Source organism: Coturnix japonica, chromosome 9 (genome assembly GCF_054131305.1).
Source record: "Coturnix japonica strain WE chromosome 9, WE-NBRP24, whole genome shotgun sequence".
Lineage (NCBI taxonomy): Eukaryota > Metazoa > Chordata > Aves > Galliformes > Phasianidae > Coturnix > Coturnix japonica.
Window position 1 is genome coordinate 19665371 of NC_140671.1, and position 18514 is coordinate 19683884.

Below are 18514 nucleotides of genomic sequence, written 5' to 3' on the forward strand. Positions count from 1 at the left end.
GTACACTTCCATATATCATTAACAATTACAATTTCTTATACCATCAAAACTGTTTGTCAAACAGTACAGTTCTTCAGTTCACATAAACTCCCTTAATACAGTCTGTATTCTTCAGTTATAAACACTGTGCCACAGAACCAGCACTGATTGAACCACCTCCCTCACACACTTCCTCGCAAGCAGTACATAGTATTACATAAATGTGTTGACATTCATTGGTTGGGTGGAATGTACACCTCTCCTCAGGACAATCTTACTAATCTACAGAGTACAAACTCCCGTCTTCTTACATACAAGCAGAAAGTACATATGAGTGGACAGACAACACAGTCTTTCACTTTGTCCGTGTCTGGCCATTTCCCTCACAGGAGGAAGGAAACATGGATCGGGACTCGGCACTCACCCTGCAGCTGTTCTGTGTCTCACTCACACCACACTCACTCTGACATTTAGATCAAAAACCATGGTTTATTCATACTACACAATGCTGACAAAGTTTTCTAGCTGGAATCTTAATAACACTCATACTCTGGTCGACCAGTTGCAAACGTTAATGTTTTTCCCAAAGTCGGCTTGACACACGGTACCAAACACTTAAAGCAGATGATAATATTGAACATACAACCTATAACCCCCGTGATTACAACTTGGAGAACCCAGGCTACCATTTGACAGGCTATCCACTATATCCCATACCCGTAGGAGAGACCAACCTAGGTCCCTCCTATTGTCACCCACCTGGGAGAGAGTACTTGTTCTTGTTTCCATTCATATGACATACAGTTCCCTTTCATAGGAACTCACCCAAGGAGTCTTCCTACCCAGCTGGCAACCAAAGCCATGAGCTCACCTCCCTGGGAGCAGCACGTATGGCTGTAAACTGTGTAGGATGTCTCCTCAAGACATATGGGCTCCACTTACCATACACATACCTGGTCCACCTATGGGTGGTCCTTGTCTGTCCCTGCAGTGATCAGGTGAGGAAGGGAGTCCTTCAGAGAAATCTCAGGGTGCGCCAAAAGTGTCTCCCTCTCAGCTGGTCCTGCAGCGAACAGAGCTGGTCCCACCTGGGCCGCCAAATTGACTACAGGAATTGAACTCTATAACCTCTATAACTGATACAGTCTCCCATGACATACTTATACCAAAGCTGAGGAAGTATGGGATAGGTGATTGGACAGTGAAGTGGGTCGAGAACTGGCTGACTGGCAGAGTGCAGAGGGTTGTCGTTGGCAGTGCAGTGTCTGGCTGCAGGGCTGTAACTAGCGGCGTCCCCCAGGGGTCTGTGCTGGGTCCGGTCTTGTTCAACATCTTCATCAACGACCTTGATGAGGGGATAGTGACCACCCTCAGCAAGTTTGCTGATGACACGAAGTTGGGAGGATTGGCTGACACGCCTGAAGGCTGTGCTGCCATTCAGCGAGACCTGGACAGGCTGGAGAGCTGGGCAGTAAGACACCAGATGAGGTTTAACAAAAGCAAGTGTAGAGTCTTGCACCTGGGTAGAAATAATTGCATGCACCAGTACAGGCTGGGGGAAGAGCTGCTGGAGAGGAGCTCTGCTGAGAGGGATCTGGGCGTCCTGGTGGACGACAGATTGACCATGAGCCAGCAGTGTGCCCTTGTAGCCAAAAAAGCCAATGGCATCCTGGGGTGCATTAAAAAGAGCGTGTCCAGCAGGTCGAAGGAGGTGATCCTCCCCCTCTACTCTGCCCTGGTGAGGCCTCATCTGGAATATTGTGTCCAGTTCTGGGCTCCCCAGTAAAAAAAAGACAGGGATCTCTTGGAAAGAGTCCAGTGGAGGACCACAAAGATGGTGAAGGGCCTGGAGCATCTCCCCTATGAGGAGAGACTTAGGGAACTGGGTCTGTTTAGCCTTGAGAAAAGAAGGCTGAGAGGGGACCTGATCCAGGTCTATAAATATTTGAGGTGTGGGGGGCAAAGAGGTGAGGCCAGACTCTTTTCAGCAGTGTGTGGAGGAGGGACAAGGGGAAACAGACAGAAACTGCACCATAGGAAATTCTGCACTAATGTATGCAATAACTTCTTTACGGTGAGAGTGACAGAGCACTGGAACAGGCAGCCTAGGGTGGTTGTGGAATCTCCTTCTCTGGAGATATTCAAGACCTGCCTGGATGCTGAGCTGTGCAACATGGTGTAGGGAACCTGCTTTGGCAGGGGGACTGGACTCAGTGGTCTCTGGAGGTCCCTTCCAACCCCTACAATTCTGTGCTTCTGTGAATATCATGGGGTGGTTTGGATGGGGAAAGACTACCCCTTTGAATGACCTTTTGTCAGGGCATGTCCTGGGATTCCTAGGATCCTCAAAATGCAGCACTGCTTCTGTCACTGAAAAATGGGGCCCTGTGTGGGACGGAGGGAGGGTCCATGAGTCCCTGGCCCACCTGACTGAGTATTTCCATGGTCTTAGCAAAGACATACTTACAACTTGAGAATGACAGTTAGCTGTGTTTATGGTGGCATGGCCACTTTTAATGGCCTTGAACTGTCTGAACATAACTGAAGAGGCTCAGGCTGATGCAAATCAGCTATTGAATGATAGTGTTGAAAAATTGGAAAGACAGGTGGCAGTTTTGATGGGAAAAAACCTAATTCAATCATTCTCCTATGGAAGATCAGTAACAACTGTCTGGAGGACCATGGGGGCCCTGTACAAGGGAATCTGTATAAAATGGACTCTGTAAATGAAGGCACTAAAAGGTCAGATTTTGAGGTTCCATTTGGACTAGATCTATTTGAGATCTGACTGATTGTAACCCAAAAATGAAAAAAAAAAAAAAAAAAAAAATGCAGGATAGGCTGGTGGGAGTGCCCTGACCAGTGTCCACCCCCCAAACCCTGCTGCCCATAATACAGCAGCTGAACTGATGGATATAGTACAGTGGTTTAGACAGAAACCAAGAGAGCATGCCAGCATAGCTGCTCTGGTTATGGGACATGGAGGCAGAAAGTGCTATGGTGAATGGACTGGAAATTTCAAAACTGACATCCATTACTACTAACCCTGCCCTCAGGCAAAGACTTTATGCTCTTGTCTGGAGGGCTTATCGCAATAAAGATTGGCGGATTTGCTGCGTAGACCGGTCAGAACTCAGATCTGCGTTGTGCTTCCTGCGGCACCAAACGCCCAACAGTGGCAGTTCCGCTTATTGGCCAGCAGGTAGCAGCAGAGACCACGGAAAGAACGTCTGCGGGATAGACCCTGGGGATCCGTTCTTTTGATTATAGGGGAAGAACACAAAGATGGAAGAGGAGGGAAGGGGGAAAAAAAAAAGAAAAAAAAAAAATCAAACCACAGCAAACAAATAAAAACTTCTCCAAACGTAGCAAACGTGAATGTCTGTCAATAAATTAATGAGTAATTAAATTGATATCCCTTTCCCGCCCCCCCCCCCCCCCCCCCCCCCCAACTTCTGAGATGAAAAAAAAAACACTTCTTTTAGAAGAAAACAGAGTAGTAACAACTTCTGTACCTACGTTCACCACTCTGAGATCCTGTCTGGGTCTCCCAAGGCTTGTAAATAACCACTGGGTCGGTTCTGATGTCGCGTGATTTGTTGTCAGTTCTCTCATGGTTCTCCGGTCAGTTCTCCGGTGCCAGGATCTGCCACAGGGCATTCTGACCACGGGCATCATGTTTCTACGCTGCCGCCTGCATTTAACAGGCAATGGGACTGCCCAGCATGTGCAAGGCAGCACCTCTTTCACACCACCAGAATGTTTAAGGCTGTTGGGATTGTTGTTAGCGTCCCATTAACACTGAGGCTAGAGATACCCTTAGGATTGACATTACTATTAGCATTACTTTGATGGTGCCCTATCTGGGTCATTTCCAGGGGATGTCAGGAGTAAGGCACAGTGTCAGGAGAAAAAGAACAGACTCTGTTACTTTATAAACGTGATAATAGAGAGAGTTCATTGGAAAAAATACAACTCTTAAATAATGCAAAGCATGCTTCTGATTGGATGCAGGCATCATCTGGGCTCTGATTAATATTACTCTTAAGGTAAAGATTATTGTTACCATAATGATTTTTTTTTTGGATTATGATCAGGGTTAAGGTTCCTTTTGCTACAAACTTCTAGCATCATTTTTGTTGTTACATTTGGAGTTAGGGACGATTTTAGAATCAGGGTAAGGGTTAGGATTAGAGTTACATTGCGGGTTATTGCTGTTATCTTTACAGCTCCTGTGAGGGTTGGGGTCTGGGTCAGGTGTTTAAAAAATTAAATGAGAAAAGAATAAAAAAAATATATTGAAAGCTTCAGATTTCCTTAATCTTTGTGGGAATCATATAATGTGCAACTCAGATCTACCTCTTCGTGCAGTGACTGCCTCTAAATTTGCTAGAGCCTAATATAATATGGCCTTGTGCTTTCCGCTAACTCACCTTCATTTCATTTTCATTACATTTGCTTGGTAGTCAGATTTTGGTGTGTGGATATTTTAAAACAATCTAACTGACATTGGCCAAAAATTAAAAATAAATTAAAAAATGCATGACAGCATCAATTGTATCAATTTTTATAGATAAGAAGAACAGTTTCCCTTAGTTTTCTGTGCCTCTTTACTTTCTTACCTTCTCCCCTTGTGTGAGAAACTCTCAAAGTCAAAGATTTCTAGTTAGGCAAAGATGGCAGCGATAGCAGCAGTGCTTATTCATTATTGCAATACTGCGCGCACATCCCCTGTTGGCAAGGGAGAAACTGCACACCAGTCAGTGAAATCAATTCTGTTCTGTGCCCTAAACCCACTGCAGGTGATGCTCTCATGGCTCTCATTGGTTGAGCATCACAGGCTCACAGATTCCTCGAGACTGTTGCTAGGATTCATTTCCATATAAGGTCAATTACCAACCTCTTGTTTTTAGGTCTGCCTTGTACTTTTCTGCGGAGAGAGAAGGGCAATGTTTCCAAAAGTCAGTACATTCATTCTGTCCTGTGCTGGGCTCTACCCACCCTGTGTATTTATCTTGTGCTTGTCTCAATTCGCCCCATGTCAGAATGCCCCCAGTCTGAACTTAACTCTGTTCAGCAACTTTCTTGGTGCAAAAACTACTTATACAGCTGTTTTACAAGAGGGTTATACATTCAGTTAGGGCCTACACTATGTACTGAAAATACTGGAAACCTCCACTGCAAAAACACAATCTACCTCTCCCATCTGTGCAGCCTTGCAGACCCAGAGCATGCCAGGTTATTTCTGCTTTCATAGCATTTTCATGCTGTAGGGTGAGCACAAGGTTCTGCTGCTTGATTCTTCTGCAAGAGCTGCCTACCGGCAAATGGTTGCAGGGATGGAGGATGTGACAGAAAGCATTTGTCTCCACAAGAGCAGAGTTACATTCAGTGCAGAGAGTGTGAGAGTCAGGTTGGTGTGGAAAAGCACTGACACGCTGGGGATGATGCAGTGCTCACATGTCTAACACTCACAGACATTACTGTCAGAAGGATGGTGCTGTGTTGTGCTTCTACCTTTGGCAGCCCCTGGAGAAATGCTGTGGCACACAGAACACCTTTGTATTGCACTGAGTGCTGCCATGCAGCATGGATTTAACACACCAAATCCAGAGGAGCATGACTGCATCTAACTGCCCTGAGAAAAACTACTGTAGCTGAAGAGATGAGGAGGCAGCTGCTCATCTGCAGAACAAGCAGTACTGCCAGACATTGGGCCAGGTGAGCACCTCCTGCTGCAGCGTGATGATGACAGGGCTGGAGATGATCTGCAAAGCCAGCTTCAAAGTGGGAGACGTGAGTCAACATGGCAGGAGGACAGAGGTGTTAGGGAGCAGCCAAGGCATCAAAGAGTATCAAAAGGCTTTGAAAGGTATCACAAAGTGACAGCCAGGAAGACTGGGATATATCATGAGCAGCAACCTGGATGCTAGAGATTATTTGCTCCCATACAAAATGGTAGAGATCTTGCTGCAGACATCCCAAAGCCAGGCAAAATGGGAACCCAGAGCTCTGCCTGCACGAACCCCACAGCCAGAGTGTTGCAAGCTGAGCTGCCTTGCTGTTTGTTGCATTCATCCCAATCCCTGTGAATGAAGACTCGGAATGCAGTCAAGGCGATGATTGAGCATGAGAGTGACTTTATTCAATAAAAGACAGGAGGGCTTGAGAGGTCAGGGGTGAAGATGGGACTCCTCTTGTCAAGATGAGAGTGGCTCAGAGCTTGTGCTGCTGCCTGGTGCCTGGGACTGGCAGCCTGACTCTAAGTCCCCATCTAAGATGCTCAGCTTCACCTCACTGATGCTGCCCTGCTCCTGCATGGTGGTGCTGCTGCTGGGGCACTCGGGCTGTGCTTGGGATGGGCAGCACTGCAAAGGTGCTGGGTCACAATCCAGGCAGGTGACTGCTGTGTCTGGCAGGCTCAGGTCAGCATCTTCAGCAGAGCCAGGAGATATGAGAGCATGAACGTGGATGAGCCCCTTGTGTCCATCACTGTTACCATGTGGAAGGCTGTCATCCGAATTGCAGCGATTTGTGCTTAATAAGAACTCTCCATTGATGGAAACACACTGCACATCACTACTTGGTTTAGATCTTTGGGGTTGACAAGGGCTCGAATCACCTAGGAAGGCATAGAAACACAAGGGTTAGTGTCAAACGTTTGCAAGTTGAATCATGAAAGAGGTTGTTGATACTTGGTAATAGATTGGCGGCAGGAAGAAGCAAATAGGCTTCAAGCAACAGAGCCACTGTCTTGAAAGTGATCCTCGTGCAGGTCCAGCTCGTGTGTTGTTTCACTGTAATCCGCTTCTTTGGGTCTACCTAGTGGGCAGCAGCACTCGAGCTGTTACTGATATCATTGAAAAGAACTGGAGACAATTGTTCTATTCCTAAGAGCTTCAAGATGCCTAGAAGCACAAATAGAAACCAGCAGTATTTCATCACTTCACCAAAAGGAAGGTCAAACACCTGAGCTGTGAAGAGCAGTTACAGAACCTATGCATAAGATCACACCAGACATACTTTGTTCTAACAACAGTTATGGCACATAGTCCATTTCCTTCAATATTCCCAAAATGAAATGATGTGGAGCATTACAGGGAAAGAAACACTGCACACAGACACTATGACCCTGATTATACTCAAGCAGCAGACTTAAAACAAGTCAGAGTTTTAGATTCCAGGATATTGCAGGACCTATCGTGTGAAATTCAGTTACACAACAGTGCCTAGGTGCCTGCGTTTCAAGCAACTTTCAGATCACAGCCATATAAAATAAAAACAAATTCAGTGCAGAAATAGCAAGCCTGTACCTTAATACTCATGAGATTATCCATTTTTTACAGCACTCTGACTAAGTTCTAAAACTTGCTCATCCCAGTTCACTTCAACAAGTTCCACCAGTTCAAGCAATGCAGTTCTGAGATCCTATGTATGTTAGGCAGATAGAATTGAACAGTGCAGAAATAATCTGTGACAGCTTTAAGAGCTCCGTTCTGCTTACAAACTCTCAGTCCAAAATTATTCGCAGTTTTAAGGAAATAAACACATGAAGCAGTTGGATCATCTGCCATTTGCCGCATTCTGCTTCTTGGCATCATGATTAGCACAAAGGGTTTTCTGCTGTCCTGCAGAGATGGACGAAGTCCTGCTTACAAATGGACCAAGTTCCAGTGTACAGCAGAGATTTTACCAGACTAACAAACCACGTCATTCAATTCATTTGCTCAGGTTGTTATGCACTCAGAAAGGAAACAGAACTAACTGTTGAATTCTGAAGGTAATCTGTGGGGTCCTGTAGAGAGTGTTTTTTACAGCTAGTTAGCTGAGAAGGGTCGTAAACACGGTGCGGTTAATCAAGCAGCCATAACACCTGCAAGGACAGTGAGAACATCAGTATGCCTTATGATGGTGAGAAACTAGCCATGGTTCTGGGAACTCAGCAAGGGAGTATCTTTCAGTTGATAACAACAAGCTGTTAAGATACTCGGGGATGGTATGTAATTGGGAACCAATGATGAGCTCCACTTTTGCAATATGTATGAGCTAATTATCCGTATTATAAAGGTACACGCAGCCAAGGAATAAACGAGATTCACTGATCATGTCAATGACAGGTGTGGTCGTCTGCTTTTCTCCCGCCGTTCTGCAACATCGTTGTTGTTTAGTGTCACTGGGTTCGTTAAACTGCTGTTCATTCTCAGATTGTTGGTTTTTTTCATTTTTTCCCTCCTAGACCCACTCGCAATCTTACTTCCCTTCCCCTCTCAGCCGCGCCGCGCCGCGCTGTTAGAGAGGGGAGGTTCTTTGTTCCTTCTCTCCCTGGGTTTGTTCCCACTGTCACCGAGTGAGCTCTAGAGAGAACTCCGTGACACAAACTCATTGCAAAGTCTAAGCTAGAAGAAGCGTCACCTCAGTGTATCCCAGAAAAAGAACAGCGTTGAGATTTTAATTGGTTTTGGTTTTTTGTTTTATTGGGGGTGGGTTGTTTTTTGTTGGTTTTTTAGGGTTTTTTTTTTTTTTTTGTCTTTTTTTGGGGGGGGAGGGGGGTTGGGGGGGGGAGGGGTGTAGGGGTGCGAGGGGAAGGGAGAGGGAGGGGACAGTTGTTTGGTTGTTTTTAATATACAATAAAGTTATGCAGTTCTGCTGTCAGTTGCCTCAGAGAGTTCCCGAAGGAGCTCAACCACGTTCTGCTCAACATCGAGTTGTTCCATTGAGTGGAGCAGTGGTAGTCTTGCAGATGGAGCAATGCAGGAATTCTGACAGGATCTCCAGGTGTATCCAGTTCATCATCTGAAAGCTCCGCAACCAAATTGGAAGGGACCAGTCCTCTTGTGCCATCTGTCAGCTCTCCCTGAAACCAGCCATTCTCACCCACATCTCCAAAGACATTACGCATTGTCCGGCAGTCAGAGGCAGCTCGTTTTCTGGGTCCTCATTAGGACCCTCAACAGGAATGTAGCTGTGTCGAGCTAAGAATCTTCAAACTGCTGGTGATACCTGTCCTGGAGTATGCAGGATGAAGGACAAAAGCTCTGCTCTCACATTCAGGGCCATCCTCTGACAGAAGGCAGCACTCAGGACTGTTCCCAAGGATCTCTTTCATGACTTTGAGTTCAAGCTCCTGGTTTTCCAGATGACCTTGAAGACTTCGGGCCTCTTCAATGGCAGAATGGAACGGACTGAAGCTATTACGGAGATTCTTGTTTGACTGGGTCAGAGTCTGTCTCGTTGCCTTCCCCAGCTCCATCTGCTGCTTCTGCTGCTCTCTTTTCCCTCTTGCGTGCTCTGTGAGAATGAGTTTCAGAAAGCACTACTCACTGACAGGAAATAAGGGGAAACTTGAAAGACTTTGCAACCTAAGTCCTGGCAGTGTACTGCCAGCGGCTGATTTGGCCGTCCAGGATCCTGGCACCACAAATGCTTCATTGCCAAATGCAGCAATAAGGTGTTCTGGGGAAAGGCCAACTCACAGGTAGTTTTTGAGCACCCATATCACAGTACCAACAGCCAGCACCAGCGCAGGCAGCAGCATCACTGAGACCGTCATCGGAATGCGGCGCTTCCGCACAGATCTGTGAGCAGCATCCTCTGTGCTTTTGCCTGTGTTCATCCCTGGAAGAAATGAGACAATGTCCCACGTTACCTTCAGCTGCGCTACAGATAATCTCTCAGTGTGCTTCATGGACCCAAGAGGTCATTTTGTCAGTGGGTGCCTCCGTCTCTGGTGCCGAAGCACCGGAGGACAAGAAGGATTGCTTCCACCTCTCGTTGGGTATGGAGAGGCTGCACAGGCACTACCCGTGTCCTCCTCTGGGCCGAGAGCTGGGGCTGTACTCTGGGGTCTGGGCTTGGTCCGTGGGGAGAGCTACAGAGCAGAATCCCTCACACTTTTCCCGGCATGTGTGTCCTGAGCTCCCCCTGTGGGACGCCCCCCAGGCTGAAGGTCAGGCTTCAGCCAGCACAGGGCACATCCAGAGCCATCCCAGGGGAGAAACACTCCTGCAGGCTCCTACCACACAAGACCCTGCTCATCACCCTCAGGTGGCTTCGTTCCAAAAGGGCAAACTCTGCGATCTGGGAGCGGTGGGAACTGAGCAGGGTCACAGAGGTCTGCAAGTACCTTCCCTGGCACATTGCTGGAACAACTCTCCACACCCCACGAAGGCCAGCCATTTTCAGAGAGCCACCCCTGGCTTCTTTTACATGTGCTCTATGCTCACACGCTCAGGTCTGGCTGCTGACCTGGTGTGCAAGAGCTGGCAGCAAGAGCCTGCAGGCACGCAGTGACTCTGGTTCGTGACACCGTATGATCATAGGACAGAAATTACCTGGCATGCCGGTTGGTGCTGCCTGCATTCCTCTGTCCGGGACGGGCAGTGTGGGATATCCGCCTTCCTGCAGCACATCCGGGACCGGCAGTGTAGGATATCCGCCTTCCTGGAGTGCATCCCTCTCACTTTGTTGGTCCGTTCCTTTAGAAAGAAAGCAGGGCAGTAGGATTGGGATGTCACGTGCCCTCATCGAAAACTGAGCTTCTCCAATCCCGAGCTCAGGTAAAGTCCAGGCCCCCCCCCAAGTACACTGTGAGCCCCTCTGTTACCCAAGGGCATTTGGGCCCTCCCAGCTATTGGACAATGCTGACTCCCTCACACCTCTTGAGAAATCAGCTCCTGTGCAAGGCCCTCACATACTGTGCTGTCACCAGCCCGTCACAGCCAGGTAGCTGCAGGCTGAAATCCAAGATCTAACACACAGTCCAAGCCTTCAGAATTAGCATCTCCACCTCATTTCCAGCATTAGCAAAGGCAGCCAACCCTGCTTAGGACGCTCCTCCTGCCTTGAACTTGCTCAGCTGCACGGAGGGCTTTGGATGAACAGAAGCACAGCGCTTGCCACTTTGCCACTTGCTGCCATCTGGGTGCCAATGACTGCACAAAGCAGCTCTGACAAGTAATGGTTGTGCTGGGGGAGCAGCTGCCTCTGGGTCTTGGCTGGATGCAGACCATCTGGCAGCAGACCAGCTCTGGTGCTTGACAGCACCTGCAAGGTGATACATGGAACACGGCTGCAGCACGGCTCTGACCCATCCCTTCCTGCTGTGCAGGCTACAGCCTGCCCACACCTGTATATCACACCTCAGCTTCCCAGGTCCCACAGTGAACAGACTGAAGTATACCCACCACGCTCTTCCTTCTCCATTTCCTTCAGCAGTCGCTTCAGGAGACGGGATGAGCCCTGAGAGTATTTTCCTCGATTGGATTCATCCTCTTCTCTTTCCGGACCTTAACAGAATGTATGAAGTTAAATATCATGTGCATGAAGATCTGAAGATCAGCGGCGAGTCAGCCAAGTCAGTGAAGACAGAGTACTCACTGCTGGGATTCCAGCTGGGCTCCAGCACAGGAGGAAACCGATGACCGGGCAAGGCCCACACTGGGGGCACTTCTGCAACCAAAGACCCATGAAAAGTTTTAGTCACACACTACAGCATCAACTGAGTAGCAGAGCGTACAGGGGACAGGGCCTGCAGACACAAGTGTGATCAGACACAGGTGAGGAGAGCTTCCGGCACATGTGGGGGCCTCCTTTTCCCTGAGTGACCTGTAGGGTCTGGCGGTGGTTGGGGAATGCCACAGCCCAAATACAAAGGTCTGGGCTCCCTCAGCTGCAGAGGGGCAGCGGTAACCTTCCCACTGAAATGCTGCAGCTCTCCGAGAGAAAAGATACTCATGGCTCATCTGTGTAAACCCTTCCGGGCACAAACAGGCTTGGAAGACCTGGAGAGGATCTCCAGTAAAATTGCACCCAGGTAAACCATGAGAGCATGAACGTTTCAGCCTCCAAGGAAACAGACACTCACAACTTACCCCTGGGTTGTCCCCCAGGCACAGGCATGAAGTCCGGATCCAAAGGAGCATCCGGAAAGGGAGCACGAAGCTCATCATCTAGAATCAAGAACAGATGAGAGAAGTTCCCACTTATATGCACTATATGGTGTGATCTCCTTCTCCCTCAGTAACTGGATGTGGAGAATAACTCAGGTCATGATTTCCAAAGTTGCAGGGTGGACGGGATGACCCGTAGGCTGGCACCTGGCAGCGTATCTCCGGGCCACGTGCCACATCTCTCACAGATTACGTGGAAGAAGATGCCCATCACCCCCTACCCAGCAACACCCCCATGGAAGGCAGGCCCCAGGCAAGTGTACTACAGGGCCGTGGGGACACAGCCTGACTTCTTGCTCCCAGCGCTGCTCAGTTTGGGTCCCATCTCTACCCACTCACCTGCTCCCCGTGCTCGCCACGGAGCAGCACAGCTCTCCTGAAAACTCATGGCCACCAATAGGAGGAAGAGGACAAGGCGGGCAGGGTCCATGGCCGCCCCCACACTTGCACCACGCTTCCAACACCACCGCTGCAGCCACAGTGAGTGTCGCACTGAGCCAAGCCTGCGGCCAGGCCTTGTGAGCTCATGACGCAGCTCAGCACAGTCATAGGATGGGGCATTGTGACCTCACATCTCTGTGATTCCGGGTGGTGGCTACCCGCAGGCTGCTGCTCTTGTGATGCACTGCACCAGGGCTGTGTGGGGCTGGTGCTTACATCATAGAAATGCAGAATCATAGAATGGCTTGGCTTGCAAGGGACAGTGAAGAACTCAGAACCCCAGCCCCACTGCCTCGGGCAGAGATGCCACCCACAGAGTCTTGCTGCCCAGAGCTCCATCCAGCCTGGCCTTGAACACCTCCAGGGATGGAGCATCCACAACTTTGCTTGGCAAACTTTTGCAGAGCTTCAACAACCCCAAGAAGGCATTATTTATTTCCAGCCTGGTGCACCACCTCAGGCCACAGAGGTAGTGACGCAATATGCACAGGTTATCCACGCGTGTGAAACGTGCTGCAATTAAGCAAGCCAAGCGGATAAATCCTCTCCAGTGTGGAGGATGATGGCTGAAATACAAACACGGAGAAGCTGACCTTCCCACAGACCCGCCAAGTCAAGTGTCACGTGCTTACATTTTTGTTGATAGATCTGCAGTTTCATCTTTTTTTGATGGCTAAGGAAATCCCCTTTCCTGCACCAAGTGTATTTCCCACGTGTAACGTGCTTCCAAGTCTGATTTTAGTAGCAGATATTGAAGGCTTGCTAGTTGGCACCTCCCATCCCCAAAGTCCCAGTGAACTCACCCACTGCTGGCAACTGGATGCTTGGTGGCGAGAGAACCATCACCTATAGGATCCCACCTGGGTTTCCAGAAACTGTTGCACCTTTGGATACATGGCGATAAATACTGTGTCCATACAACACCCTCATTGAATCAGAGCCTGCCACCTTCCCTACAACCAGGCAAAGGGCGCAAAGGAAGCTGAACTGCTGAACCAGGCACCAATGGGGCTTACGTGTTTGCATCAAAAGACAAAATACCAAGCAGAGAGCATGGGAATCAGATGTTGTTTCTGGAGCAGAATTAAGATTAAAAAAATTGATTTCACAGTCTGACATCAACCCTCCTCCACCCCTCCCATTCCCCCCCCCAGCGCACCCCTCCCTTCCTTCCCTCTTTGTTTAACAAAGACTTTGAATAAAATCATCATATCAATACTACAATTGCTGGCCTGGGATTATTATCACCTCTTTCGGGTTCCTGGACAGGAGAGGTGCACCCCACTGATTTCAGCGGTCCTGCCTGGGTGGTGAGGTGACTTCACAGAATCACAGAATCACAGAATCACAGAATCACAGAATCACAGAATTGTAGGGGTTGGAAGGGACCTCTAGAAATCATCGAGTCCAACCCCCCTGCCAAAGCAGGCTCCCTACACCACGTTGCACAGCTCGGCATCCAGGCGGGTCTTAAATATCTCCAGAGAAGGAGACTCCACCACCTCCCTGGGCAGCCTGTTCCAGTGCTCCGTCACCCTCACTGTAAAGAAGTTCTTGTACACATTCGTGTGGAACTTCCTATGCTGTACTTTCATCCCATTACCCCTAGTCCTATCCCCACGCACTACTGAAAAGAGACCAGCCTCACCACTATGGCTCCCACACCTCAAATATTTATAGACCTGGATCAAGTCCCCTCTCAGCCTTCTTTTTTCAAGGCTAAACAGACCCAGTTCCCTAAGTCTCTCCTCATAGGGGAGATGCTCCAGGCCCTTCACCATCTTAGTGGCCCTCCGCCGGACTCTTTCCAAGAGATCCCTGTCTTTTTTGTACTGGGGAGCCCAGAACTGGACACAATATTCCAGATGAGGCCTCACCAGGGCAGAGTAGAGGGGGAGGATCACCTCCTTTGACCTGCTGGACACGCTCTTTTTAATGCACCCCAGGATGCCATTGGCTTTTTTGGCTACAAGGGCACACTGCTGGCTCATGGTCAATCTGTCGTCCACCAGGACGCTCAGGTCCCTCTCTGCAGAGCTCCTCTCCAGCAGGTCTTCCCCCAGCCTGTACTGGTGCATGCAATTATTTCTAGCCAGGTGCAAGACTCTACACTTGCTTTTGTTAAACCTCATCCGGTTTCTTACTGCCCAGCTCTCCAGCCTGTCCAGGTCTCGCTGAATGGCATCACAGCCTTCAGGTGTATCAGCCAATCCTCCCAACTTCGTGTCATCAGCAAACTTGCTGAGGGTGGTCACTATCCCCTCATCAAGGTCGTTGATGAAGATGTTGAACAAGACCGGACCCAGCACAGACCCCTGGGGGACGCCGCTAGTTACAGGCCTCCAGCCAGACACCGCACCGCCAACGACAACCCTCTGCACTCTGCCAGTCAGCCAATTCTCGACCCACTTCACCGTCCACTCATCTATCCCATACTTCCTCAGCTTTGTTATAAGGATGTCATGGGGGACAGTATCAAAAGCCTTACTGAAATCAAGGTAGACTACATCTACCGCCCCGCCCCCTGTCCACCCAGCTAGTGACATCTTCATAAAAGGCCACCAGGTTGGTCGAGCATGACCTCCCCTTGGTGAACCCATGCTGAGGACTGCTGATAACCTCCTTATCACCCAGTTGTCTGGAGATGGCATCCAGAACAAGCTGTTCCATCACCTTCCCTGGGACAGAGGTGAGGCTGACCGGCCTATAATTACCCGGGTCTTCCTTCTTGCCCTTTTTGAAGACTGGACTGACACTGGCCGTCCTCCAGTCTTCAGGCACCTCCCCAGTTCTCCAAGACCTCTGATAGATTACAGAGAGCGGCTCAGCAACGACCTCCGCCAGCTCTCTCAGCACCCGCGGATGCACCCCATCAGGTCCCATGGATTTATGGACCTTAATGTTTCCTAGGCACTCACAGACAACCTCTTTCCCGACTAAAGGGAAATCTCCCATTCCCCGGACTCTCTCATCAACCTCCAGGGTCTGGGATTGCTGAGGGAGAGTCCTTTCACTAAAGACAGAAGCAGATGACCCTGCGGGGTAAAAGCCCACAAAAGGCAAACCACAATTAGTACCGAGACCCTGTTGCTTTTGTTGTAGAAAATACAGCGGTTTAAATGTGATAATGATCCAGATTAGAGAAACAATAGGGTTGTGTTACCTCCGCTTTAACATGTTAACTTTACAAAATTTGTTTTTGAACATTTGCTCCCCCTCCTCGTGTGTGTAGGAACATAAGGGAAAGAGATACCTAAGAAAATCTCTTAGGATGTACATTGGCATATCAGAGGGATATTGCTGGGGAACCGGGAGGGACTCTAAGCAAGAACACCCTCATCTAATAATGTAATCATTGGTGGTTAGTATATAAGTTGGAGGACGGGTTAAAATGATCCCAAAACCAGGAAAAAGGATAGAGAAAAGATGTTTAAATATTGTGTTAGATATGGCCTAGAGATCCACTACAGGGAAAATCAATATTTGGCCAAAATATGGATCTGATGAGGGTTGGGTTTGTCAGATCTCGAATTTATATGTAAAGAACAAAACCCCTTTTCAAAGGAGGAATCAGAATATGCTGCCTGTTGGATACAAGAAATCAGCCTGTTATTAGTAAAAAGAAAAAGGCCCGGACCAGGAAGGAGAGGAATTAGAAAAAGGAACTAATCAATGGGACCCTCCTGAGAATCTCCCCCCCATATAACCCCAATGTAGCACAAAGGGAGACAGGCACTGCCCCAGTAAGAGGAAATGGTAAAGCACACAGGGACATTTCACAGAAAAGAGGGGCATGCTGGGCTCAGGAGAGAATTAAAACAATGTAAAAGGGACATAAAAATTTCTCCTTTCCCAGACACTAGCTGTACCAGCACCTCAGTGTACCCCTTATGGGAGGTCCCATTGGGACAAGGACAAATATGCTATGTAAACTCCCCACTCACTAGTGGAGAAATTAGAAATTTTAAGAAGGAAATGAAATCTTTAATTGAAGATTCTATAAGAGTAGCAGAACAATTAGATCAATTTCTGGGGCTTTCAAAACTTTGGTCCCATCAGGACCCCCTGGTAAATATAAAAGTGGGACCTGAGGGGGAAGAAGTTGTGGTTTTAGTTGATACTGGGACAGCTCGTTCATCACTGGCCCGTAAGGTGTCAGGACTCAAATTAACAAATGAGGCCTTAAAGATAACAGGGGTAGAGAGAACTGGGATGACAGTACCACTTTTTGAGAATACTGTATTAAAACTAGGGGATAAAGATGAAATTGGGAATCAAGAAAAACATGAAATAAGGCCATAAAGATAAGGGTGGAACAGCCCAAGGAACTGAATGATATGGATTGCTAAGGGAAAGTTATATGGTATTAAGGGTGTTTGTGGAAACTGAAAAATTGTACTGTTTGATCTGTGGGTTTTGAAGGGAATGGGACAAACTGCTTTGATGGTATAAGAAAGTGTAATTGCTATTGGTATACAGAAAGTATAATTGAGGGTGTGTCAAAGTGTAACTGAAGGTACAAATAGTGAAATTGTGTACAAAGGAAAAAGGGTTAAAGAGAAAGTGAGTTTATGTGTGCTGGTATGAGAGCAACCCCCTGTATTGTTTCCCCCCCCCCCCCCTTGCAAGAACTCTTGGAGTGAGAGAGAGCCGGGTACAGAGACTGTTGCTGTAAGCAGCAAAGGGGGGAGGTGGGGAGGAGGGGGCAATGGAAGTGAGAATAGCCTTCATGTGCAGAGATGTAGGAAACCTGAAATCCCAGTGTTAGCACTGGACACCTGGAGAGAAGGAGGTGAAACTGAAATAGGATGTTAGTAGTTTTTGTAATGATGAGAGTTTGGAAAGTGAGAAAGTTTGGGACAGACACAGGCTGGAGGAGTAAGGACTGGCAAGGTATAACAGGGATGTCAGGACTGAAAAGAGGTGAACGATATGAAAACAAAACAAAACTGATTGACAAACAGATAGTAAGGGAATTGGTGATAATAACAGCTGTTACTGTTGTGGTGCCAGAATAGGGCCGTAGGACCCAGAGATCCCCTCAGGGAGAGGTGGGGGGAGTGGGGGCTTGAAGTGCCCAGGGAGGGCTCCGCCCCACTGAAAGGAAAGCAGTGTGCAAACTGCAACGGGAAATTGCATCTAGGGAAGCAGGATAAAGAGATTTATTTTCTGGTGGATATGGGTGCTTCTTACTACTCATAGATGGTTTTGTAACAGTAATAGAAGCTACTGCCCAACAAGAAAAGGTTTACGGTTTTTTTTGGATTAATTAAATATAAACTAAGTAGGAATACAGAAATTCTTGTACCTGCCAGGTTGCTCTGGCAAGAAATTTAATAAAACTGGAGCTAAGGGTCCAACAATATTGACTGTTTAAAAACTGTAAGTCTGGCATTAGCACAAATGGGGAAAAACAATGTTGTACCCCAGGAGTCACAGCAATATCAAACATGATGCACTTAGGGGTGTGGGCATCAGGGCCAAACATGAAGCCCTGAATAGAAGTTAAAAGCAAGAGATTGCCCAGTCAGGGTAAAGTGGTACCCTATAAGGATACATAACTGTAGAAGGATAGAAGACTTTCTGGAGTTTGGACTCCAATTTTGCAAAAATTTTTGATAGCAAGTGCTGTAGTTTGGTACAACACTTGAAGGCAAGTAATAGAATTGTTGAATGCATACACTCAGTGGTGGCAAATCCATGCACTTTATTAACCCAGTTAAGGAATGAATAGGTGGAGTTTACCTTCTGGATTTGAAGGATGTTTCTTCTGCCTGCTTTCTGTATCACGGCTTTACAAGTCGGTGTGCAGGTTTGGAGGAGCTCTCCCCCTTGCACCCGGCGCTGCGCAACGCTGGAATAAACATACCTGCTTTACAACCCATCTCTGGATTATAGAGTTTGATTCCGCAAGTCAGCTAAACATTTGTGGTTGGTTTTTCTTTTCCCTAAACAAAGCAACCTGTTTTCTGCACTTGCTGTGCCTTACGAAAATGCACAGAAATTAGGCAAGCCTGAGACTCACCAAACACCACATGTGACATTTTGTAAAAGGTCAGTTTTGCAGCAGAGAACCACATATAATTATACCAAGTGTGCAACTACTTTTCCCATGCAGCAGCAGGCAGCAATGAGGCTGTTCTCAT

The 18514-nt window shown here is 47.9% G+C and overlaps 1 protein-coding gene across 1 annotated transcript; it reads right to left on the minus strand.

The window, feature by feature from the left end:
* Positions 1-8534: 8534 nt before the first annotated feature.
* On the minus strand, positions 8535-10961 carry LOC146759753 (uncharacterized). Its single transcript, XM_085509643.1, has 3 exons — positions 10311-10961; positions 9453-9594; positions 8535-9267 (listed from the first exon to the last, which is right to left on the minus strand). Exons 1-3 carry the CDS (start codon positions 10501-10503, stop codon positions 9171-9173), a joined length of 432 nt encoding a protein of 143 aa, XP_085365769.1. The 5' UTR covers positions 10504-10961; the 3' UTR covers positions 8535-9170.
* Between the last annotated feature and the right edge of the window lie 7553 nt (positions 10962-18514).